The 24,402-nt window shown below is 41.8% G+C and overlaps 2 protein-coding genes across 2 annotated transcripts in view; both read right to left on the bottom strand.

Moving 5' to 3' along the window:
• LOC139909969 (uncharacterized) overlaps positions 1 to 12,791 on the bottom strand; it is a 28,444-nt gene extending 15,653 nt beyond the window's left edge. The window contains exons 1-8 of the mRNA XM_071897151.2: positions 12,465 to 12,791; positions 8,992 to 9,069; positions 8,135 to 8,219; positions 6,607 to 6,642; positions 6,111 to 6,250; positions 4,027 to 4,150; positions 2,743 to 2,887; positions 1,900 to 2,010 (exon numbers count right to left, since the gene is read on the bottom strand). Coding sequence (XP_071753252.2) covers positions 1,900 to 2,010; positions 2,743 to 2,887; positions 4,027 to 4,150; positions 6,111 to 6,250; positions 6,607 to 6,642; positions 8,135 to 8,219; positions 8,992 to 9,069; positions 12,465 to 12,654 — 909 coding nt within the window. The 5' untranslated portion in view covers positions 12,655 to 12,791. The remainder of the gene's footprint in view (positions 1 to 1,899; positions 2,011 to 2,742; positions 2,888 to 4,026; positions 4,151 to 6,110; positions 6,251 to 6,606; positions 6,643 to 8,134; positions 8,220 to 8,991; positions 9,070 to 12,464) is intronic.
• Positions 1 to 24,402, bottom strand: part of LOC139917330 (anthrax toxin receptor 2-like) — a 261,176-nt gene that overhangs the window by 59,817 nt on the left and 176,957 nt on the right. The gene's annotated exons all lie outside the window — the stretch shown is intronic.

The following is a 24,402-nucleotide window of genomic DNA, read 5'->3' as shown; positions in this document are numbered from 1 at the left end:
TTCAACACGATTGGTCTCATCTATCTCACACCAGCGGTATTTTAAGTTCTAGTGTTTCTACCCATTAAGACTACATTTCCCATAAGCCCCGTTGCTTCCTGATTTTTGTTTCTCATGATTGATGCCTGATTTTTATGGATCTATACCTCTAAAACCTTATGAAATGTATTTATTCTTTGAGTGCTGTTATCCTTATCTTTCATTCTCTAAAATTCACCAAAAGACTAAAAGATTTTTTATTGTTTTTTAAAAGGTTTTTGTTTGTTTCTCATGATTGATGCCTAATTTTTATGGCTCTATACCTCTAAATCCTTATGAAATGTATTTATTCTTTGAGTGCTGTTATCCTTATCTTTCATTCTCTAAAATTCACCAAAAAACGAAAAGATTTTTTTTTTTTTTTTTAAAAGGTTTTTGTTTGTTTCTCATGATTGATGCCTGATCTATATGTATCTTTGACTCTAAAACCTATGAACCTTCTTGGAGCGCTGTTATCTTTCTTCCCACAAACATCCTGACCCCGACGCCGAGGTCCTGACATGAGTCACAGTTCACCGCTGCGTTTCCTGCCGGTGACGAGCGACTTTCCACTCCCGCTTCCCGGCGTCACGTCACACGCCCGCCGCCCCCCCGGGGGAGCAGAGCCGATCAATCGCAGAGAGAGGGGGGGATCGATGCCTCCGATCGGGCTGTTGCGTAAGCCTCGGTGATGAGGTCACACGGATCAAAGACTATTGGCCGACAGCGCTGCGGTCAAACTGAACCAGCAGACAGAATGACAGCAGGAGTCATTTTAATGAGGGAAAAATCCATGTTGAAAAGATATGAAGTAGGATATAAATTTCCAGAAGATGTTTATGAATATACTAAATGGATTAATGCCATGGTACAGGTTCTATTTGATAAGATTATGAAAAAAGAAACCAAAAAAAAAACAAAAAAAACCTGCTAAACACATGGAAACAGCAGCTGCACTACATGCTTCAATTTATAACATAACTCTTGGTACTAAAGGAGACTTACATGCATATTTACAGTAATTTGCTGCCATCTAGAGGACATGATGACAGACAAAACAGAAAATAAAATCCTCTCTCTCACTTTCTGTAGAGTATGAGAAGAAAAATACTAAGAAACTGAAAAATAACCGTTGAGAATATGTAGAAATGGGAGAGATTTAATCCTCCAGAGAAGAGTAATATAAGTTTTGTGTGTGAGGGAACTGAGTTGGCTGTTACCAGGTAAACCCTCGTTCAACTTCCTGGTTGTTCCTGTCATGAATTTGTTAAAACATTCAAATAAAAGGCTTTTTATAAACCTAATCTTCACCTCAACCCTGAACTAAATAAAAGATAGGCTGATGGATTTCGTCTTCTTCTTTTTCTTCTTCTCTTTCTTCTTCTTATTATAAATTTTGTCATCACTGTACACATCTTTAAGGCAACTAACCCATTGCTCTAATGTATTAAAACTACTGGTTGGACTTGTACTTGCTGTAATTTGCTCTTACTTTGAAAAAAATAATCTTTCTTTCCTTCCACTTCTCTTATTTTTTATTTCTTTTCTAACACTTCTCTCTTACATGATCATTCCATGGTCACTCCTTACTGTTGGTTGCTTATAATGTTGGTAATGTAGGGATTGGAAGCTTATTCTACTGTTTTACTTATTGTAAGTCGTTCTGGATAAGAGCATCAGCTAGATGCTAAAAATGTAAATTCATAAAATGGTCGGACTCGTATCTCTTGTGTGTTTCTTGAGTGTTTTCCTCAGACGGGATCCCAGGGTGAGACTGGATCTCTCAAACTCGGCGCCCAGGATGAAAAAGTTTAAGAATCTCTGTCAGACTCAGAGGAAATTTAGTTTGACATAAATGGGTCTGCAGCTGAAGGTTCCTACCTGACTGGCTATCCTGCGACCGCCGATGAAAGGAGGCCAGAGTCTCTGGACCTCCAGCAGGACGCTGTGCAGGAAGTCGGGGTCCAGCCTCGCTCTGCGGCGAGTCTCCTCCTGAACAGAGACACAGAGAGGAGGCGTGTTGGTTAACCTTTATTTATTTAAAGCTGCAAGAGCTACGCAAGGAAAGGTAGGCAAGACTTTTATGTAGAAATCTAGAGAAGAGCGTCCCATCTCCACTAACTGAGAGTCCCATTCCCATAGATTTTGTCCTATTTTCCCAAATGTTCCTCTGCTGTCAGGTTTGGTCTCTTCTCCTCCACCGGAAGAGATGAATCCAAACTTGAGAGTGAAATCCAAACTCCTGTCTCGCATCAGTGTGTTTTCAGTGACTTTCAAGGTCTTGCTTAGTGAAATTTGAGGACTCAAAATTAGCACATTTTGGGCTAAAACATGACATTGGTCAAAATTAGACACCATAGAAGCCTCGTTTTTTTTACTCATGATCTTGTCAAGTCAAGAAATCCTGGTGAAATCTTTCATTTTAAAACTACAATCTCCATCAGAGGGTTTTCCTCAGGATGTGGAGTGTTGATGGAGAGAGCTGAGGCATATTGATGAATCCGGGTGCTATATTTTAATCAAAAATCAAGGCAATCCATTCATTCTCCAAAACTTTAAGGCCTTATTTTATTTTTCTCAAATCCACAAACTTCAAAGGATTTTCAAGGCCTGAGTGCAGCTTTAAACTTTTTCTTGTGTGTGCATGTGCTTCCATCTTTGTGTGTGTTTGTGCACGAATATATGTATGTGTGTGTGTGTGTGTGTGTGTGTGTGCATGTCCACCTGCTCGTTCCCGCTGAGCGCCAGTGTGAAGGAGGTGAGCAGCGAGGCGAGGGCTTTGGGGATCAGAGCGGAGATGAACAGCAGCAGATGCTGGGAGGCGGAGCTTGAGTCCGGCAGCGGCAACGACGCCAAGGAGCCGACGAAACTACAGAGAGAGGGAGGGAGGAGAGGGAGGAGAGGAAGAGAGAGGAGAGGGAGGAGAGGGAGGAGAGGGAGAGGGAGGAGAGGAAGAGGGAGGAGAGGGAGGAGAGGGAGAGGGAGGAGAGAGAGAGGGAGGAGAGAGAGAGAGAGGAGAGGGAGAGCAGCAGTGAGATGAGTTTAACCCCTTGTACCCTGACTTTAGCTGACTTTACCCTTAAATTTCCCCTTAAGCAGCTTCAAAGTTAGATTTTTTTTTTTCCTAACTGTACAACAACATCACATCCATATTCTGTATATGCTGTTCCAACTCTTTCTTGAAGCTCTATTGAATGAAATATTCAAATACAAGACGCCATGTTTTTATGGCTGCACCATTACATCAAATCTATATGTTTGTGTATCATTTTATACACATTTTCCTGTAAGTCAGCATGACATATTTGGTGTCTTTGGAAAACTTGTTATCTTGACTAGAATTTAAAATAAAGTTCTGTGAGTTTGAACAAAGCTTGGCCGTGCAATCTGCGTTTGTAATGATGGACCCAGTGGTGGGGGCAGTAGGGAAGAAGAGGTGCTATGTATATGATTTTACCATCAATAAATCATTACCAGATTAATTTTGAGACATTAGTATAGTTACTGAAAACAAACAAGACCGTTTCCAAGAAGCCTGTCAGCCTCTATCAGCCTCTACTCTGCTCTTCAGTGAGGCACCGGTCAGATTTGGAGGGAAATCTGTTATTTTGCTTTACGTGCAAAAATGACATTGCAGAGAGCGAGAGCGATCATTATTTTCAGTGGATGACGTCGCTGTGCTTTCCTAAACAGCAGCGTGACTGAAAATATGGTCATTCAAAAGTCTTTGATGGTATTTTTTCATGTAAGCCTGGAACACCAATACGTAAAATACAATGTTTTCCAGGTAAAAGTAATGGAATTTTGGTATAAAAATACAAAAAAAATGATGATTTTGTACATTGTGTGTTGTTATATTATGACTAGCTAATAATATCCAGAATTTCCCCAAGGGGATTAATAAAGTGCTATCTTATCTTATTTTATCTTATCTTATCTTATCTTATCTTATCTTATCTTATCTTATCTTATCTTATCTAATTAATTTAGAGAGAGTGTGTGTCTCACCCCTGGGTGTCAGTGTCCAGTCTGTCTCTGATGATGTCCATCAGTTTGTCTCTGGCCTCCAGAGCGGTGCAGAAACCAGACGACCACATGGGAACCTTCACACTCACCGGAGCAGAGATGAGACCTGGGGGGGCAGCAAGAGTGTGTGAGAGGGAGTCAGAGTGTGTGTGTGTGTGTCAGAGTGTGTGAGAGGGAGTCAGAGTGTGTGTGAGGGAGTCAGAGTGTGTGTGTGTCAGAGTGTGTGAGAGGGAGTCAGAGTGTGCGTGTGTGTGTCAGAGGGTGTGAGAGGGAGTCAGAGTGTGTGTGTGTGTGTGTGTCAGAGTGTGTGAGAGGGAGTCAGAGTGTGTGTGTGTGTGTCAGAGTGTGTGAGAGGAAGTCAGAGTGTGTATGTGTCAGAGTGTGTGAGAGGGAGTCAGAGTGTGTGTGTGTCAGAGTGTGTGAGAGGGAGTCAGAGTGTGTGTGTGTGTGTGTGTCAGAGTGTGTGAGAGGGAGTCAGAGTGTGTATGTGTCAGAGTGTGTGAGAGGGAGTCAGAGTGTGTGTGTGTCAGAGTGTGTGAGAGGGAGTCAGCGTGTGTGTGTGTGTCAGAGTGTGTGAGAGGGAGTCAGAGTGTGTGTGTGCCAGAGTGTGTGAGAGGGAGTCAGAGTGTGCATGTGTGTCAGAGTGTGTGAGAGGGAGTCAGAGTGTGTGTGTGTGTGTGTCAGAGTGTGTGAGAGGGAGTCAGAGTGTGTGTGTGTCAGAGTGTGTGAGAGGGAGTCAGAGTGTGTGTGTGTGTCAGAGTGTGTGAGAGGGAGTCAGAGTGTGTGTGTGTCAGAGTGTGTGAGAGGGAGTCAGAGTGTGTGTGTGTGTGTCAGAGTGTGTGAGAGGGAGTCAGAGTGTGTGTGTGTCAGAGTGTGTGAGAGGGAGTCAGAGTGTGTGTGTGTGTCAGAGTGTGTGAGAGGGAGTCAGAGTGTGTGTGTGTCAGAGTGTGTGAGAGGGAGTCAGAGTGTGTGTGTGTGTGTCAGAGTGTGTGAGAGGGAGTCAGAGTGTGTGTGTGTGTCAGAGTGTGTGAGAGGGAGTCAGAGTGTGTGTGTGTCAGAGTGTGTGAGAGGGAGTCAGAGTGTGTGTGTGTCAGAGTGTGTGAGAGGGAGTCAGAGTGTGTGTGTGTGTGTCAGAGTGTGTGAGAGGGAGTCAGAGTGTGTGTGTGTCAGAGTGTGTGAGAGGGAGTCAGAGTGTGTGTGTGTGTGTGTGTCAGAGTGTGTGAGAGGAAGTCAGTGCGTGTGTGTGTCAGAGTGTGTGAGAGGGAGTCAGAGTGTGTGTGTGTGTGTCAGAGTGTGTGAGAGGGAGTCAGAGTGTGCGTGTGTGTGTGTGTCAGAGTGTGTGAGAGGGAGTCAGAGTGTGTGTGTGTCAGAGTGTGTGAGAGGGAGTCAGAGTGTGTGTGTGTGTGTCAGAGTGTGTGAGAGGGAGTCAGAGTGTGTGTGTGTGTGTCAGAGTGTGTGAGAGGGAGTCAGAGTGTGCGTGTGTGTGTGTGTGTCAGAGTGTGTGAGAGGGAGTCAGAGTGTGTGTGTGTCAGAGTGTGTGAGAGGGAGTCAGAGTGTGCGTGTGTGTGTGTGTCAGAGTGTGTCAGAGGGAGTCAGAGTGTGTGTGTGTCAGAGTGTGTGAGAGGGAGTCAGAGTGTGTGTGTGTGTCAGAGTGTGTGAGAGGGAGTCAGAGTGTGTGTGTGTGTGTCAGAGTGTGTGAGAGGGAGTCAGAGTGTGTGTGCGTGTGTGTCAGAGTGTGTGAGAGGGTGTGTGAGAGGGTGTGTCAGAGTGTGTGTGAGCAAAATGTATAAAGAGGATTGAAAACCACCTGACAAGGAAGTTAAAATCAGAGGGCAGAGTGTTGTTGTCATGACAACGCTGAACGACAGAGGCCAGCATTGGACCAGAAATGACACAAAGAGCCTTTAATAACTAATAACTAACTAATAACTGAACAAAAAATAACTGTATCACAGTTTTCATCATGTTGGATGAGCATGCATGGGCTGTGTAAGGTGTGTGTTTGTGTGAATATGTGTAGGTTGTGGTAGTGTGTGTGTGTGTGTGTGTGTGTGTGTGTGTCCTACCATGCCAGTGCTGGGTGCAGAGCTGTGTGATTTCCTGGTAGAGCTCCGGCTGCTCCTCCGGCCGGACGTTGAGGAACAGACCCAACACCAGCTCTGTCCCCAGAGCCTTAAACACAGAGTACACACACTCCGGCTGGCCACTACACACACACACACACACACACACACACACACACACACACACACACACACACATCAGAATCCTAGAATCTTATAATATGTGAGGTAGACAGGTCTCTCATATGGGAAACCAAACATCAATCAATTAGACAAAATGGGAATATCTCACACCCAAAGAAGCCATACTGTATACGTGTTTATGATTAAACTGAACTCAGTTTTCTATTTTCTTTGCATTTGCCTATTCTATTCCTCTGTGACCCTGCTATTAAGTTCATGTTTGATAATTCTATCCATCTGCGTTTTTTTTTTTTTTAGTGTTTTATTGTCTGTGAAACAGTTTGTGACTAAGTATAAAGTTTATATCAAGTTTTACCTGGCAGAGAGATCCTTCAGGCAGCGCTCACACACACTGTCAAGAGAGAGAGATACAACACACACACACACACAAATTTTAATCTCAAACAAATCCTAGTCCTACAAAAACAATAAAAAAAGCTTGTATTTTCAAGCTTCTACCATGTTTCCTTTTTCACTGAAATTGCTTACGATCAGTTTCTCATTTCACAACAGTTCTGATGAAGGACTGGTGGCTCAGTCTGGTAATATACATGAAGCAAACTCTAATGATAATAACAATAATTCATTTGTTCATTACAGCGCTTCAATCATCATATCAGACGCTGTATAATTATTAATAAGTGTGTTTGCCCTCGGAGCAGAGAGGGTTCAGCGTCTTGCTCAAGAAGCCTCAGACAGGAATGGAGACTCTGCAGTAACTGTTGCAGCAACAGAGGCTCTGTCTGCAGCTGCAACACAAAACTCTTAAGCAACTACAGCAAGTCTGGATCCATCATGGAGGAACACTGGAGACACGGCTGCACACAAAACATGTAGAAATATAACATAATACAACACAATACATGAAACAATCAGTTTGAACAGTGTTGAAAGTGTAACACGGAAATCCGGTCGGAGGAAACTTATACCGATGGAACTAGGGCTGCAACTAACGATTATTTTCGTTGTCGATTATTTTCTCAATTAATCGATTAGTTGTTTGGTCTATAAAATGTCAGAAAATGGTGAAAAATGTCGATCAGTGTTTCCCAAAGCCCAAGATGACGTCCTCAAATGTCTTGTTTTGTCCACAACCCAAAGATATTCAGTTTACTGTCATAGAGGAGTAAGGAAACCAGAAAATATTCACATTTAAGAAGCTGGAATCAGAGAATTTTGACGTATTTTTCTTAAAAAATGACTCAAACCGATTAATCGATTATCAAAATAGTTGGCGATTAATTTAATAGTTGACAACTAATCGATTAATCGATTAATCGTTGGAGCTCTAGATGGAACAAAGAAAACAGTATGCTTATCAATAAGTGCAAATAGGCAAAAAAAAAAAGTGACCCTAACCCTTACAATTATTGATAAACTACTATTTCCTTCATTCCATCACAACTTCATCCAACATAAAGAAACAGATTCACTTAACCACAATTCAGCAGAATGACTAGTTTTGTTTTTTTAAATATATTGTCAGAATCTGCTTTGTCGGCGTTCCTTTAAGTGATTTTCAGACTGTTCCTCCAGACAATGGCAGTGAATGGAGAGAGAAAAAAAAACCCCACAATTCTCCAGTCTGCTCTACCGGAGCAACAGATCACAGAATCACTGATTTGGGGGTTTTATCATGGAGGAAGAGACACAACCCAAGACACTACCAGAGCTACACAGAGATTTAAATTTGATCTCAAGTTGTGAATGGGCTCCATGGGTCCTGGGATCATGAAACTAGCTCCACTCGCAACAGCAGTGACAAGCCATCCTCCATAAGGGCAACAATAAAATAACATATTGTGATATTAATAATATCCTAAATATTGTTGTGTTGTCCCTACCTGGTGATGTAATCGTTCCACGACTCTAAACAAGCTCCTGTGAACAGGCTGGTGAGGGAGAGACGGAGCAGACATGCCTCCTCACCTGAAACACACACACACACACACACACACACACACACACACACACACACACACACCAAAGGTTACCATCAGGCATGTACTGGAGGTTCAACCCACCTAACCTCAATTTACCCACTTTTTTATTTGCATAACAGAGTTTACCTGCTCTACGAACCAGTAATCCCTTAAAATACCCTTACATTTACATGAATTCACCCCTTAATTCATGCAAAATCCCCTTAAAATGAATTAAGGGAGTTATTACTGTAATGGAGGAGACAAAAACGTCCTTAAACACCCCTTAACGTTTGACTGCTTACTTTCTAATTTAATGTAAAATTCAGGGACACAGGAACTTTCTATTAATAACTCATTAATAACTTGTAAACCTGCACAAAAGGCCTGAAAAATCCCTTAATTTCTAGAGTCTCTGTGAAGTAGTCTCTGTAAGTATAATCTAATTTCCCTGTGTTGTTGTTGGGTTTATATTGTCGATTATCTACTCAGGGTCAGAGTTCATCCACCTTTTTATTTTCCGCTACATCGGCGGGTGAAATATGTCCCAGACCTCTGTAATTAACATAAACTCATAACTCAGATGGTCTTTCTCCTTTTTTCTTTCTCTTTTCTATTTACTTGTGTGCATAGTGTTCTCTGAAAAAGAGGTTACACAAAAAATGAAACATATATTCCATCTATAATGCGTCTCACACAGGGAAGAGCTGAAAAAGACACATAAATGCTACAGAGCAAATTTTCCATAGTGTGTGTGTGTGTGTGTGTGTGTGTGTTACCATTAGTGGTGACGATGTTGTCACCGTACATGTTGGTCATCAAATCCGTTGGATCCTTCAGAAACACGCTGGACTTCTCTGAAACACAACACACAACCTGGTTACATACACATAACACACACACACACACTCCCACACACACACACACACACACACACACACACAAATATGCCAAACTAAAGAAGAAAATAAAGAAGTCATACAAGCAGAAGGCAACAGAAAATGTTTCCAAAGCGTGTTGGGAAACGCTGCTGACATCAGAAGTTAAATAAAGATTACACTCTGGCTCAGTGCAGCAAGAGGAAGTTACACTGAACTTCACGACATGTCTGGAGGCACCCTGAGGAGCCTGCATGTCATCTGTCATCTGTCTGGTCTGAGGAACTGAAGCGTTGTGCAGAGCATGACTGCAAGCTGGATTACTAACAAAGTGTTTGGCAATAGACAGTGATGGGGAAGAGATTTACAGACACTCTGCTGGAGGGTGACAGGGGAATCTGTTAGGGGATTTGCAAGGTGTGAGACTAGAAGGGCCAAAACAAAGTTGCAGGCAGGTTAAAGGAGTAGTTCACCCAAAAATGAAAAATCTGTCATCATCTACTCACCCTCATGCCAGTTGAAACACAGGTGAAGTTTGTCCATATAACACACAGGGAGGCTGCCAGCACAACTCCATAGCAGCCTTCTCCAAAACAACTGAAGTCAGTGGGGACCAGTTCTTCAGAGCTCCAAAAAAACCTGCAGTATATTTACACCAGAATTTAGTGCAAATCTTAACTACAGCTGATTGATTTGCAACAAATAATGGTGTATAGGTCTTTCTATTCACAGTGATTGTTTGGCTGTTTTTGTTTTTGGAACTCTAAAGAACCGGTCCCCATTGACTTCAGTTGTTTTGGAGAAGGCTGCTACCAAGTTGTAACCTGGCAACCTCCCTGTGTGTTATATGGACTAACAAATTTCACCTGTGTTTCATTTGGCATGAGGGTGAGTAGATAATGACAGAATTTTCATTTTTGGGCGAACTATTCCTTTAATGACGTGCCTGTAATCACTCTGAGCACTGAGGAGCCTGCATGTCATCTGTCATCTGTCTGGTCTGAGGAACTTAAGTGTTGTGCAGAGCATGGGATTTGCAAGGTGTGAGACTAGAAGGGCCAAAACAAAGTTGCAGGCAGGTTAATGAAACATTTATCAATACACAGGATATGATGTTAATATCCCTTGTGCCATAATCCATGGTGAGCGTTCCTATGGAGGCCCAGTTCAGAGTCTAACAGAATGATACAACACTACCATACCAACGAGTACCATAGAAAACATCAGGCTGCACCATCATAACTCTACAGCACCATCAGACAGGCAGCAGCATTCACCAGCTGCCTGCTCTGGTTACAGGGTGAGTGAGTGTAGGTAAATTATTAACGTTATCAAGTGGGCACCCTCCTTCAACCATGTTTCCTTGAATTCGGCCACACCCTACCATCAATATCCCTTTCTATCCCGAATATTAAGTTACACGCTACATCTAAACCCCACCAAGTCACACATACTATGAAGAAGAAGAAACATTTTGATTGAAAGTTTGATTCCCAGCAGGGATAATTCCACAAAATTGAATGTCACAGGACTTGAAGTGTGTGTATGGAACTCTATAGAGAATTTATAGTGAGTTTAGGTCGCCTACAAGGATTTGATATTACTGTAGTACCACTCAAACAAAGTTCATTAAAGGGTTGCCCTGCTGTTTTTTAGGAATGGCTGTGTAATAAATCCTCATCACAGAACCCCCCCCCCCCTCCCACACACACACACACACACACACCCCTAGTAATTCCTTCACCCCCGGGCACCGTCACGGGTCTCTCCCATGACAGACCAGACTAATCCCGGGATGAATTTCTCTCCAAACTGAGATTTCCACAAGAGAAAAATGTGTTGCTTTTGCCTGCAAGCAAAACTCACTATTGACCAAGACTTCACCCATTTAGTCAGCTGTAAGATTGAGGATGTAAGCATGTTTTTACTCCAGATAGGAACACCAGGCAACTTTTCCCCCCACAAAATGGATTTGTAGTGGAATGGAAAACTTCAAATATACTTATTAATCAAATTACAACATTAATTCATGATTAGTCTGTGGGCTAAAACAGAAGAAAACAACAGCATGTTGCTCTGTCATGTCAACTGTTCACAACTGTAGCAAGGGAAGAAAAAAAATGGAGCGTGAACTTGTAAACCTTTCAGAAAAAGCGCTATAGTAATCCTATAGTAATTTTATTAAAAAGATACATTAAAAATATCACAGCAAAGCTATGAGAGTGATGCTATAGGAGTTAGGAAATAGCCTACCATAAAGTACAAAAGATCACTATAAACTCACTATTGAGTGAGTTATAGAAACACTTAAAGGAATATTGTAAGAGTATTATAGCAATACCATAGGAGATAAACAAACATAACTTACAATGAAGTCACTATAAACTCACTATTGAGTGCAACAGACACACTGTAAGTCCCTATAGGAATATTATAGTGATACCAGAGTAGATTAAAAAATACAATAAAGTCACTATACAGTCACCACATCGTCCCTATAGGAAAATCATAGGAGTATTATAGTGATACTATGGGAGGTAAAAATACCATAAAGTACAATAAAAGCACAATAAACTCACTATAGAGCATCATAGACACACTAAACCCCCATTCACAGTATTCCCATGATGTCACATGCATTTCCTACCAGTATGATGCTTTAATACACAGTGGCTGTCATCTGATTATAATCACCTGTTCATTTATTACAATCACCTGTTATGTAACAGAATAAAGGTAAAGGTAAATAAGTATTGGAATCCTATAATGATTTTTTTTGGGGGGGGGCTATTTGCTTACATTAGGAGTTCAACAGAGGTCAATAAACCCAACAGCGGCCCTCACCTGTAGCGTGCAAAACACACACACGCACACAAATCACTAATCTCTTAAAATAACCTAACATTTACATTAATTTACTTTAATTCACCCCTTAATTCATGCTAAATCCCTTTAAAATTAGTTAAGGGAGTTATTAATGGAGGAGACCCCCTTAAACAACCCTTCATTCTTACTTTCTAACATAATGGAGAAATTAAATTACATTTCAGGGATAAAATTAAGGGTTTTGGTTTGGCACTCAAAACTCCAATCTCTCTGTCTCTCTCTCTCTCTCTCTCTCTCTCTCTCTCTCTCTCTCTCTCTCACACACACACACACACACACACACACTCACACACACACACACACACACACACACACACACCACTACGAACCACTAATCTCTTATACATTTATATTAGGCTAATTTATATTAATTCACCCTTTAATTCGTGCAAAATTGCAATTAGTTAAGGGAGTTATCAATCTCTCTCTCTCTCTCTCACACACACACACACACACACACACACACACACACACACACACACACTTACCGCACAGCAGCTCCCTCACCCCCTGCGTGGAGCAGATGAAGGCGGTGGGTCTGTTCAGCAGGCGGGACTGGAACACTCTGCTCCGGTGCTTCTCGATCCTCTGCCGGCAGAAGCACACCGGCTCCCGGTAGAACTCCAGAGACTTGTCCCCGAGCACCGACACACCCGCGTTTCCCGGTAATTTAGACATGATTCACCTCAGTTCCCCGTGTAATGCTTCGCCAGGTTAGGCTAGCAGGCGGAATGAATCGGAAGCGGCTCGGACTGACTCCCAAAACTGTATTCCGAATTAAACCAGATCCGGTTTTAAATCCTCTCGCCTTTTAATCCGTTTTAGTCCGTCTGGCAGCGACCTGTGTATCAAATTACTGCTATCTCATTGTTATATGTGTGTTTTCTACGAGGGGAACCGAAAGTATCCATACAGCAGCGAGGGAGGCGTTCAGGGGCCGTCGGAATTATTGATGGAATTATAGATTACCGGTATAACCGGTTGCTGTTGCATCACTGTGTTTCTGTTGCCCTCCTACTAGGTTTCTTGTTAGTTTTAAATAATGATAATAGTACTACTACTCTTAATACTACTAGCCTACTACTAGGGTACTACAACTAGTGCTACTACTACTGTTAATAGCCTACTACTACTAGCCTACTACTACTGCTACTACTGCCACTACTACTTATACTGCTACTGCTACTACTACTTTATTGTATCGTAGTTTTTCTCTCCCCTCTCATTTCCCCATAGTATTTTGTCTCTTGCCAGGCTGTCATCGTAAATATGAATTTGTTCTTAAATGACTTGCCTGGTTAACAAAAGGTTGAATTCAAATAAAACAAACAAAGTGTTAAATACAACTGGGAACGATGGAGCTTTTTTTTTTTCTATTTTGATTTTCATTTATTGTTTCGTAATGTGGGCGTTGTGAAGCCCTTTGAGGCTGTAACATGAGATTATCTCAGTGAATATTTAGTTATTGGATTTTAACCAGGTTATGTTATTCTTATTGCTGACTATTTGTTGTGGTTTCAAATTCACAACAAAAAAGTTTTGTTAATTTTTAAACAAAATTTACTTAGAATAAGTAAGAAGCACGTACTTACTCAAGTAACTAGTATAATAAAAGTTGCACATTTCAATGGACTTATTTTTACATTGCCATAATAACTATTTTAATATTGTATGTTTCTTATTTTCACTCTTGGTTACCTTTAGTTATCCTGCATTTTTATTTTGAATCTGTGAATTAAACCCTCAATTACACGTCTGATTTGCATTTTCTCCTCTTTATTTGTGACAAAAAAACACTTGCATGCTCAACAAGTTGTTATTTTCCACTGAAGCTCAGAAGTAGGAGCTTTCCAGGAGCACCTGAAGGCAGCAAAAGCTCTTCTTCCTGCACTGCAGATTAAGTCCCGCCCCCTTCGCAGGTGACCCACTGGAGCAGCCGATAATATAAAACCTCCATGATATCAGTAGCTCGGTGGTTTTCACAGCGAGACAACAGCGAGACAGTTTCTCTCTCAGCACTGTGAAGATAAAATGAAACTTTATTGATCCCTGTGGGAAATTAGGTCTCTGTAGAAGGAAAACTAATAGGATTGATCAGGGAAAAAGAAAAATAGAATAATCAATCAAAACAAAAATCGAATAATAAACTAGAAAATAATTCTAATAAAATAGAATACAAACAAAACAACTGTGGGGTTATGTAAACACATGCTACGCCTACTGATAATTTCAACATGTTAAGTAGACTGTAAGAGTGTGAAATATGGGAAAAAGTATTGATCACTAACATTTACTTACAGGTACTCGTTACAGATGTTATTAATAGTCTTGATTTCTTACTTACATATGGATTACTACATATGAAATGTGTGCTGTAGGCTATATGTAAATACAAGTAAATACATAAGTATAAACATATTTGATTTATATGTAGCCTAAATATAAGTCTGTATACACAATGTTATACAATTTTGAAACTAGAAAATGTGCTCAGTAGCACAGACCTCCTCCATCTCTGACACCTCGCAAGGAAGTTATGCACCTTTAGGTGATACACCACCACGCCCCCTTTTGGCCAATCGACATGAAAAGTTAATCAGTTCTTCCTTAGCTCATAACCAACCTTCATACCAAGTTTTGTGCAAATCCGTACTTTTGAGATATCCTGCTTTACCTCCTTGACAGAGGTAAAAATCAATATGTATGGTATGAAATAGTTAAACCATTATGAAAATACACATCACTATACAGTCTCCAGAGGCTTTAGTAGTAGTTTGGAGTTGTGGAATGAAGGCTGCATGAATTATAGGAATCAATAGAATAGAATAGAATAGATGCTGAAAACTTTGGTCACGTTTTGGAGTGACAGCAGACTTTTGTTCTTGAGTAGGAGAAGTGAGTTTTGTTTGAGGTTTTGTTGAATTTACAAACAAAATCCTGTTTTCGTTACTTAGTCTCCATGTTTGTTGCTCAGCCTCATCACTGTGGTGTTTCTGCAGTACTGCACTTCCCAGATATCACCTGTCAATCAAACAGGGCCAATGAATACCCAATACACACAACATAGAGCAGCAATGTCCAGATACATGCGAGTTCACCAGTTAATGGTAATACATATACAGGCTTTTAGAGTGCAAGCCAATACAGCGATACAAAGCCTAGTCCTCCACATACAAAACAAGGCCAATGAATACCCAACACATGGCTACAATATAGAGCACCGATGTCCAAATCCATTGCAAGTTCACCTGTTAATGGCACACAGAGGATGAGGAGTCATATTGGAGTAACGGTCTGAAACCTCCTCCTGGTTCTTTCCTCCATGACAATTTCTAGGAAGTATATATTCAGGAGTATAGAGCCAATTATAGATCCTGCCTTATTAATCAGTTTGTTAATCCTTTTCCTATCATCGACTGTAATGCCGTTTCCCCGACATACCGCAGCGTAAAAAAGGACACGGGCCAAGATGCTTTGATGGAAAACATTCAGAAGTTTCCTACTAACCTCAAGGGACTTAATCCTCCTGAGGAAAAACAACCTGGATTGAGCCTTTATAAGGTAAAACAGATCCGAGGCTCTCTAAAATGGGTTAAAAAGCCTTTATTCTATTTGGCTATTCCTTATGAAAAGTTTAAAATTTGTAGCCTTCATTATGAAGCCACAGGTTTTAACCCAGTTCCAGGTTTCTACTGTAAAAACCAGACGGTTGTCTCTCTTTCAGTCCTTAGTAATTAGAAAAAAAAGGCTCCTGTTGCTATCTGCAGCTACATACTGATGAAAAGTAATAAACTGACATAAAAAGAAAAGGTACCCAGTCTCATATATTCTTTCACACAAGCAAAGACACAAAAAGTTGGTTTATATTTGTTTATATTAAAAAATTTACAAAAATGTGTTAATTATTGTGTTTTTGTTGTAGTGAGATCCTGGTCGTCAGAGTCCTTTGATTTGAGTCAAACCTCACTGACAAACTCTTCGTCAAAGTTACTGCAGTTCCTGGAAAAGAGAACAGAAATATTTTTATACATACCTATTTTTATATATATGTACTCATATTTAAATGTACTACACAAATTCCACATCTACTTGCTGGTCTGTTTTCCCTCTGGACGTATTTCTGCTGTTTCAGCACTTCCTGACACTTCCTGTATGTGTTTATACAGACTTATTGTATATTTATATATATATTGCAGATACTTCATATCTATTAATCCACATTTAAATAAATAAGCAATCAATACTGCAAATAACGTCTATAGGTAACAATGCAAATAAATCCATACTGAAGTAATGTAAATAATTCATACTCTTTTCTCATATTTCCCACCCCAAAATTGTTTACACTCAATTTATTGCTTTTATTGTTTTATTTCTTCCAATTCTTATTGTTTCTAGTGTTTTTATTGTCTATTTTACATTCTATTTGCGTGATTATATTCTATTTTCCTTCTCACTGCTGAATACTATACCTAACGACCGAATTTCATCATGGGGATCAATAAAGTTTCATCATCTTTTACACACACTCAACTTCCTATCAGGTGACCATAATGTGTCACTAAAGAGTCTTCTGAGTGTCATGTGATTCAACAGTGTGAAAAGAAGTTTCTGGATGTTCAGTGTGTAATCGTAGAGTTGAGGTTCGGCTGCAGGGTTCCAGTTACAAAGTCAGTAGAGACGCAGCAAACGGGCAAATGTACGGAAGCCCATTGAGGACATTTTTCACAAATTTTATTTACGCTGTTTTTCCCACAATAACGAGTTAATTAACTTTGTTTTCTCGAGATAACGAGATAATTACTCTATGCACTCTACTTTGTTGTCTTGAGATAATGAGAAAATCATCTCAACATCTCAGGAAAACAAACTGTGTTATCTTGAGTTTGTGACATCTTGATATCTTGAGAAAACTAAGAAAGTTAACTCGTTATCACAGGAAAACGGTGTAAATAAAATGTGTGAATACATGTCCTGAATGGGCTTCCATATTTACCTATTTGCTGCATCTCTACAGACTTTGTAACTCTAACCCTGACCTTAGCTTAACCTCAGCCAATAAAATCTATCTCTTGCTGGGGGAGGAGGGGTCTCCCCCGAATCAATGCTTTTGATTGGTTTTGAGTTTTTAGAAAGTAGAAAAAATAAATGACTCTTTGTTGAACATCTACTCTCTGTCACCTGATAGTTCGCTCAGCATCAACACTGGACTTTCTAAATAAAGTTTCACCCTGTGATGCTCACCACAGTCCGGCTGCAGCGTCGCTCCTCCTGCAGGGTCTTGCAGTCAGAGCTTTAGAGGAGGTTTTGGTTTCCTGTTGATGCTCCTCACCTGTAGCCTCACACACACACACACACACACACACACACACACACACACTCAGGGCAGCATGACCCGGCGCTCCCTGAACACCAGCTGGGCCCTCACCCACACCCTGAAGGGCACATTGGGCAGATTATCCACACTAAGCTCCTTTCCTCTCTTGTTCTCTGTGCTGAACAGCGGACACATGAAGCTCGTCCGCCTCAGCACGCCGATGTCCAGCTCGTCTCCCAACGCCACCGTGCTGCGGTGCTGCGGCTCGCTCTGTGCTAGTTTGCGCCCTTTGCGGACCTTATTCGGGGTCGTGTCCGGGTTGTTGGCTGTTCCGGGGTCAGGCGGGTGGCATGGCGGACAGCGGAGGATGCTCTTCACCCTGGGAGCCTCTATCTGCGGCCTCCTGGGCAGCAGACGCTCTGGTTTTCCCGCAAGTTCAAGTCTGACCCGCACGCCGCCGCCACCGTCACAGCTCACCTCTCCGTACGGCTGCGCGGCCTCCGCTGCAGAGACCACAAACAGCTGAGTGAAGCTCGGCAGCTCCAGCTCCGCCACGCCGCAGCTCCGCTCGCCATTCTTCTGACGAGGTTGACGACGCCGCGGGGCTTTGCCGGAGCGGGCGCCGGACGCCGGGTGTTTAGGTCTGGCGGGCAGCAGGTTCAGAGGCCGGTCGTCGGCCGGGGAGCGTGGCGGCGGTGTGGAGGGATCGGGCGGGGCGAGGGAGGCGGGACCGCTCCGCCCGGACCGACGCGGCAGGTTCTGTTCCTTCAGCTCCTCGGTGAATCAGTTCTGCTTCTCCCCCCGCTGCAGTCGGGGCTGAGCACGGATAAAACCCAGAGACTGAAGCTGATGCCTCAGCAGCCGGGCAGCTGGCCTGTGTGGGCGGAGCTAGATGTGGGCGGAGCCTGGAGGAAGAGGAGGAGGAGGAGGAGGTTCCCCCCCGCCCTCTGGCTGAGCCGGCTCTGTGGGAGCGGCCCTGCTGCTCCTTCCTGATGGTTCATTCAGGGAAGGAGACTCATAATCATCATAACTTGTAATTTTCATGTTTTAACTTCAATTGAAGGATTACATAGTTCCTCTGTGGGTTGAAACAAACTTATAAAACCTTTCAAACTCCATTGGACTCAAAAATGCATTGCCAAAACAAACCTGTTTTTTTTTAATGTTCCTGAAAAGTTGACTTTTTTTTCTTTTACTTTTTCCCTATTTTCTCCCAATTGTTTTTTGTCATGGAGCATCGATAAACATTTATTTGAGTAAGATCTCAGCTCTCTGGCTCCCTAATCGATCAGCTGCCTTCATCTCTTCTATGGAGAATACCGTGATGTTAGTTTGGTTGACGATCAATAAAAATACTTTGCATGAGATATCTGACCAGGAGACTTTTGGCGGCCAGTAAGAAAGCCTTCACCAGAAAAATGACATAAAACAGATCGTCCTGCTCATGAGACCCAGCGGTTACACACAGTTCAAGAGACATTTATTATGGAAACACATTTTCTAAGACTCCAAGAAAGACAGTTTGAGGAAAAGTGGGATAAATGGACTGCGTTTAGCCTACATCTGCACAGTGTGGATGAGGACTGAACGATAGGATGATAATGACAGTACCTAAGAGAAAGTATAAACTGTAAGAAAATCACAAAACCCCCCACCCAATTTGGATTTATTGAAAAAACTTTAGAAATGTTCTTCTCATGAACCGCAGGTCAGAACGACACATAATTTGGCAAGAACATTAACTGGATACGCCTTTACTTAGTTTGTGAAAAGCTAAGGGATCGGTATAAAAATGACTGTTATTATCCGATGAATTTTTTAAAAACTTGCACAAAAAGTTCAGCTGGCTGTAAAATCATGACATGGTGATTAATCCACTTGAAATTCTTCAGGTTGATCAGAAATGTTGTTTTAAAGATATCTACCCAGCCACATGTTAATATGTTGAGATTTGAACAAAAAACAGACATTTGAACTTCTGTTATGCGGTGATAATAACAAAAACTCTAATACCCATAATGCCTTGCTGGGCAATCAAGGGAACTATGTGTATTCTTATCTGTTCTGTGTTTGTTTGTTATGTATGCTTAACAAAACTCAATAAAAACTAAAGAGAAAAACAAAAAGATGTCTATCTATCTATCTATCTATCTATCTATCTATCTATCTAGCCTATCTGTTTTTATCTACTCTGCACTACTTTGTCACTCCTCTAGATGGCGGCATCTCTCTCTCTCTCTCTCTCTCTCTCTCTCTCTCTCTCTCTCTCTCTCTCGCTCTCTCTCACTCACTCACTCCATACTTCATTATCGTCTCTTCTTAATGGCACCAGGCGGCCCGTCGCCCATTGTCACCCAGCAGCAGCAGCGGCAGCAGCTCGTGCGGACGGACGTTCTGGACACGCGACAAGGTTCCGGTGGAATATGAGAGCCTCTAGCACCCAAGGGCGCTGCTGGACCCGGGGAACGGAGGCGCAGAGCCCGGCACAGGTGAGGCGGAGAGCTGGGGCCGAAAAAAAGTTAAAAGTTTTTGTTTGTTTGTCAGTAGGAAGGAAGAGTAAAGATTTGCAGAAGTAGCGCGAGAGATTGTTTTGTTATAAAAGCATGCAATTAGGGGATACATTTCGTTTTTTGCTTTTTGTTTTTTGCTTTAGAATCGCCTTTTCCCGTACGGAGTGGGTGAAGTGAAGCAGGGTACGCAGGTAGACCACTGGATTACTGTCTGGATGATAATAACAATGTAATTATATGAATGATAAGTCAAATAATGAGACTATGAATTACAATTATGAATTGCCTCTGGTGTCCCTAAATAGCCTACAAGCGACAATTCATTGTGTTATCACTATTTATATGTTTTATAACTGCAATTATCAGCATACATTCATTATTTACCTCATTATCACTCATATAACTGCAATCTTATTGTCATCCCGACAGTAATTTAGTGGAAATATAAACATGACTGACGATAAGTAACAGCACAGTGACATTCAGGCATAGTCTACTGTACCATTGAGTTACCAGAGGCGGGTCATTGTGTTACTGTTTATCAGTCATATAGTTTTATATGTATAATTGTCATTCATACATTCATTATTCGACTTATCTTTCATATAATTACATTGTTAGGCCTATTATCACCCAGACAGCAAGTAGCCTACTGTAGTGGTAAATAAATAAAATAAACATGACTGAAGATAAGTAACACAGCACAATGAAATTAGTTACAGAGGCAGTTCATTGTGTTATGTTAATTATTATCAGTCATATAGTTTTATAACTATAATTGCCATGATGAGATGCTAAATATAAAGGTGTGTAAACTATGACCTCCAGTCACTGGTCATTATAAGGCAAAAAAAACACTGATTTAAACAAAAATCAGTTATCTTAAGGCATATATTTGATGTTTTTCTCATCTGAAAACACCCCATCTTCATATAACTTACACCAGTTTGATACTAACTAACCTGTAAACTGTGACTTTACCTCATAAAGATTTATATCAGACTAAAAAGTTGGGAAAACTGAGTTTAGGTGGGTTTGTTTTCCACTACATTCCTGCATCTGTAAGTTCATATCATTCGTCTGTGTTTCATCTAATTCTTTATCTGATGTAACTCGGCTATTACTTGACTAGTTGTAGTTTTTAGTGATGTAGGTATTTTGAACCTTTCTTATCCATGGAGGGTTTCTGAGGATGCATGGTTTTCTGTGTCTTGCTTCATGTGCACACCGTTACACACTTTCACACCGCAGAGTTACCAAAAAACACATTTTTCTCCTGCTGGCCAGCGAGCGGCTTCAGTGGAGCCGCTGGGCCTCGCTGGAGGGTTCCTCAGTAGTCGTCTGAGGAGAGGAGATTTCCCCAGGTTGTCCAGGGATTTGATCCTGTCTTGATTGGTCAGAAGCTTCTAGATTACTGTTACCCCCGAACATTTATAAACTCATACAGGATAGAAACTTGGTATTAAGGCGTTGAAACGTAGTATGCAGGCTTTGAAACTTAGTCTACAGGCATAGAAACTCAGTGTAGAGGCATAGAAACTCAGTGTTCACAATAGAAGCTCAGTATACAGGCATAGAAACTCAGTGTAGGAAGTGTGTACTTCAGTGTACTGGCATAGAAACTCAAGCCGTCTTTACACAGCTGGCCCGGATGAAAATGCCGCAGCAGAGCCGGGATAAAACGAATCATCATCAATTTCCACGAGCTTCTTTATCCACCTTCTACCTGCTGTGATCGTCTTTACACTGCAGGAGAGAGAGATCCACTGGAACCACTGCACTTTGTTCATCTTGTGGATGATTGTTGTGCAGTATATACAAGTATATACAAGACAAAAATACAATATATACAGTACTGTGCAAAAGTCTTAGGCACCTCTAGATTTTTTGTATACATTTTGTCTTGGATGTTTATTTGTTTTCTGCATTAGTGTGTCAGCAGACTGCTCTTTATAGTATTTTAAGTTTTAATTTCATTATTTTAGTAATAAGTAAGTATCTTCACTTTACAGATGTCAGACTTTTGCACAGTACTGTAAGTATCATGTTCCCTCCAATAGTTTGTATTTCATCTTGGAATCAGGCTAACTAGTCGTCATAGAAACCAGCAATTAGATGTTTGTCATAGATGGAGTAACGGTGGTTTGGGGAGGAGAATTAGTACCCATAATTCCTAGCGACGCCCCTGGTCGCAAGTAACCTGCAGGATCTGAGTCTTGAAAGGTTGTTTTTCACGTCAGCGTGTGCAGGAGCGCCGGCGGCTGTCAGGACGCGTGAAAAGGTCCGACGAGCCGCTCGATCAGTCCCGGCACGCCGAGCTGATCGCTGCCATTTCACTGCAGACGCGACGCACTTTCTCCTTCCTTGTTACTTTATTACACTTCGTCTGCTGGGAACATGAGGCTCGGCACACAGGCATGTGAGCACAAACACACACCCACATACTGTACGCACACGGGTGCCCACGTGTACACACACACACACACACACCATTCATTGTTATGAGAGATGCAGTGCATTCAGCTGAGCAGGTTAGGCTGCTGCTGTGTCTATCGGCTGCTTTTGATTGGAATTGCTGGAAAACTTATTTAAACTCATTTATTGTAGTAATATTGTACAACAAAAGCATGTCAGATGACTGTATTGATAAACTGTAGATTGTACTGTGTTTACTCTGTGTGTGTGTGTGTGTGTGAGTGAGAGAGAGAGAGAGAGAGGGATGAGGAAAGAGAGAGGAGAGAGAAAGAGTGTGTCCATCCAGCCTGGTTTCACAAAATTTTGTGAAAGGAGCACAATGTCTTAAAATGCTAAAAAAACATCCTCCGTGCATGAAAACTGAGAGGAATGTGTTTCCCCTCCAGGAGAGGATAGGAAGGAGAGACGACTAGAAACAGGAAGTAGTTTGACATTGAAATTGAAGAGCGGTGTGGGGAAACATTACCTTCAACTCCCATGACTTGGGTGAACTTGGGTTCAATTCCCAACAAGTTTCATAAGATAAGATAAGATAGTACTTTATTAATCCCCTTGGGGAAATTCATGTTCAGCAAAAGTTTTTCTTATTTAACCAAAACCAAAACCTAACCCTAACCACCAAATTGTTTTAGTTGCCTGACCCTAACCTTAACCTTAATGACCTCTGAAGCACAGATTACGAGTTGTGGACACGAATAATGTGAAGATTACGTTCCTCCACCCAGAAAGGATTACGTGACAATAGCGTGAATTGGACACGTGTATTTTCATGTGTTCGTCACGTGAAAAGTTTAGCTAACAGTTAAGTTTGGACAAGCAAAACAACTTTGGTTAAAGTTAGAGTCGAGCTTACGGAAACACCGCGATATTTCAAACGGATTTCGGTCACTTTTTGTGATCAGAGCACGTTATTCGCATTTTAAGACATTGTGCTCATTTCATGAAATTTCAAACCGGGCAAAGTCTTTCCATGAAGCCGTAGATGAGTCTGAATGTAATAAATAAGTAGTTAAGTAGTGGTGAAAGTGGACCTGAAACGTTTCTCATTTCTGTGACGTAATCAAACATAATGCAACTTATATGAAAACCAAAGGAGACAACCATGAAAACCCACCCGCCCTTTCTGTCCACTCCCATTATATAAAGAAGCACAGATGCCTTTGGTGAGGCAGGGAACAATTATATTTAGACTGACTGGTACATGTCCAGGAGACAGGGCTTTAAAACCAGGCTGATACCGCGGTGTTGTCATAAAACTATTCCCCGGGCCGCTGTTTGAATCCCCTCTGTGGTAATAAATCATTTAAACTTCCAATACTTTCCCTTTAGTCCCTTGACCGCGCTCCTATTATGAGATCTTGTCCAAACCAATATACTGTGTGCTCGCTAACTTCTCTTTTGGCATGATGTAGAAAACATTTTACATGGAGTCCACACCATGTAATCCTTGTAAGTCCTTGCTCATAGTCCTTAAAGTTTCCCAGCTTTTCCCCAGCTTCCCCGGACGAAATATTCACTTTTGTGTAACATCTGCTTGACTCTTCTTTTTTATTTAAGATTATTTACAGAATTGAAAGTGGAGAGAGACAGGAGAGGCTTGGGGTAGAGAGGGGGGGGGGGGGGGGGGTGACATGCGATTCAAACCCAGGACGTCACGGTTACGACGGGACGAAGCCTTAGACCGCTGACATCATGAGCAAATATGGCTGCAGTCACGGCTAAAATTAAAAATCGAGGAAATAAGTAGGAAATAGGAACTCTCGCCTCTTTCGGAAACTCCAACCTTGAGCGAGGCGGCGTCCCGACAGCGGAGCGGAGCTGGTCGGTGGCCAGCAGCAGACTGATGGCGCGGGCCGGCTGCCAGGTATGAATGTCTGTAATTGAATCAGGCAGGTGAGGCAGAGCGGCGCTGAGCAGACAGCCATGTGGACTCGGGTAACCTTCCTCCGCTGCATGAAGGTGAAATCTTATATCTAACGGCAAACAAGATGCAACAAGTACAACAGACTCCCAGAGATGTTGTTTTTCGGGTGTTCGGCCTCTGCCTTCACCAGAAACAGTTAACTTGTCGTCCGCTGCGCCGCCCTGATTAGCCCCTCCCAGCAGACACTTAGACACACGCCG

The sequence above is a fragment of the Centroberyx gerrardi genome, chromosome 2 (genome assembly GCF_048128805.1).
Source record: "Centroberyx gerrardi isolate f3 chromosome 2, fCenGer3.hap1.cur.20231027, whole genome shotgun sequence".
NCBI lineage: Eukaryota > Metazoa > Chordata > Actinopteri > Beryciformes > Berycidae > Centroberyx > Centroberyx gerrardi.
The sequence above is the reverse complement of the archived record's forward strand: the minus strand, read 5'-3'. Positions and strand labels throughout refer to the sequence as shown.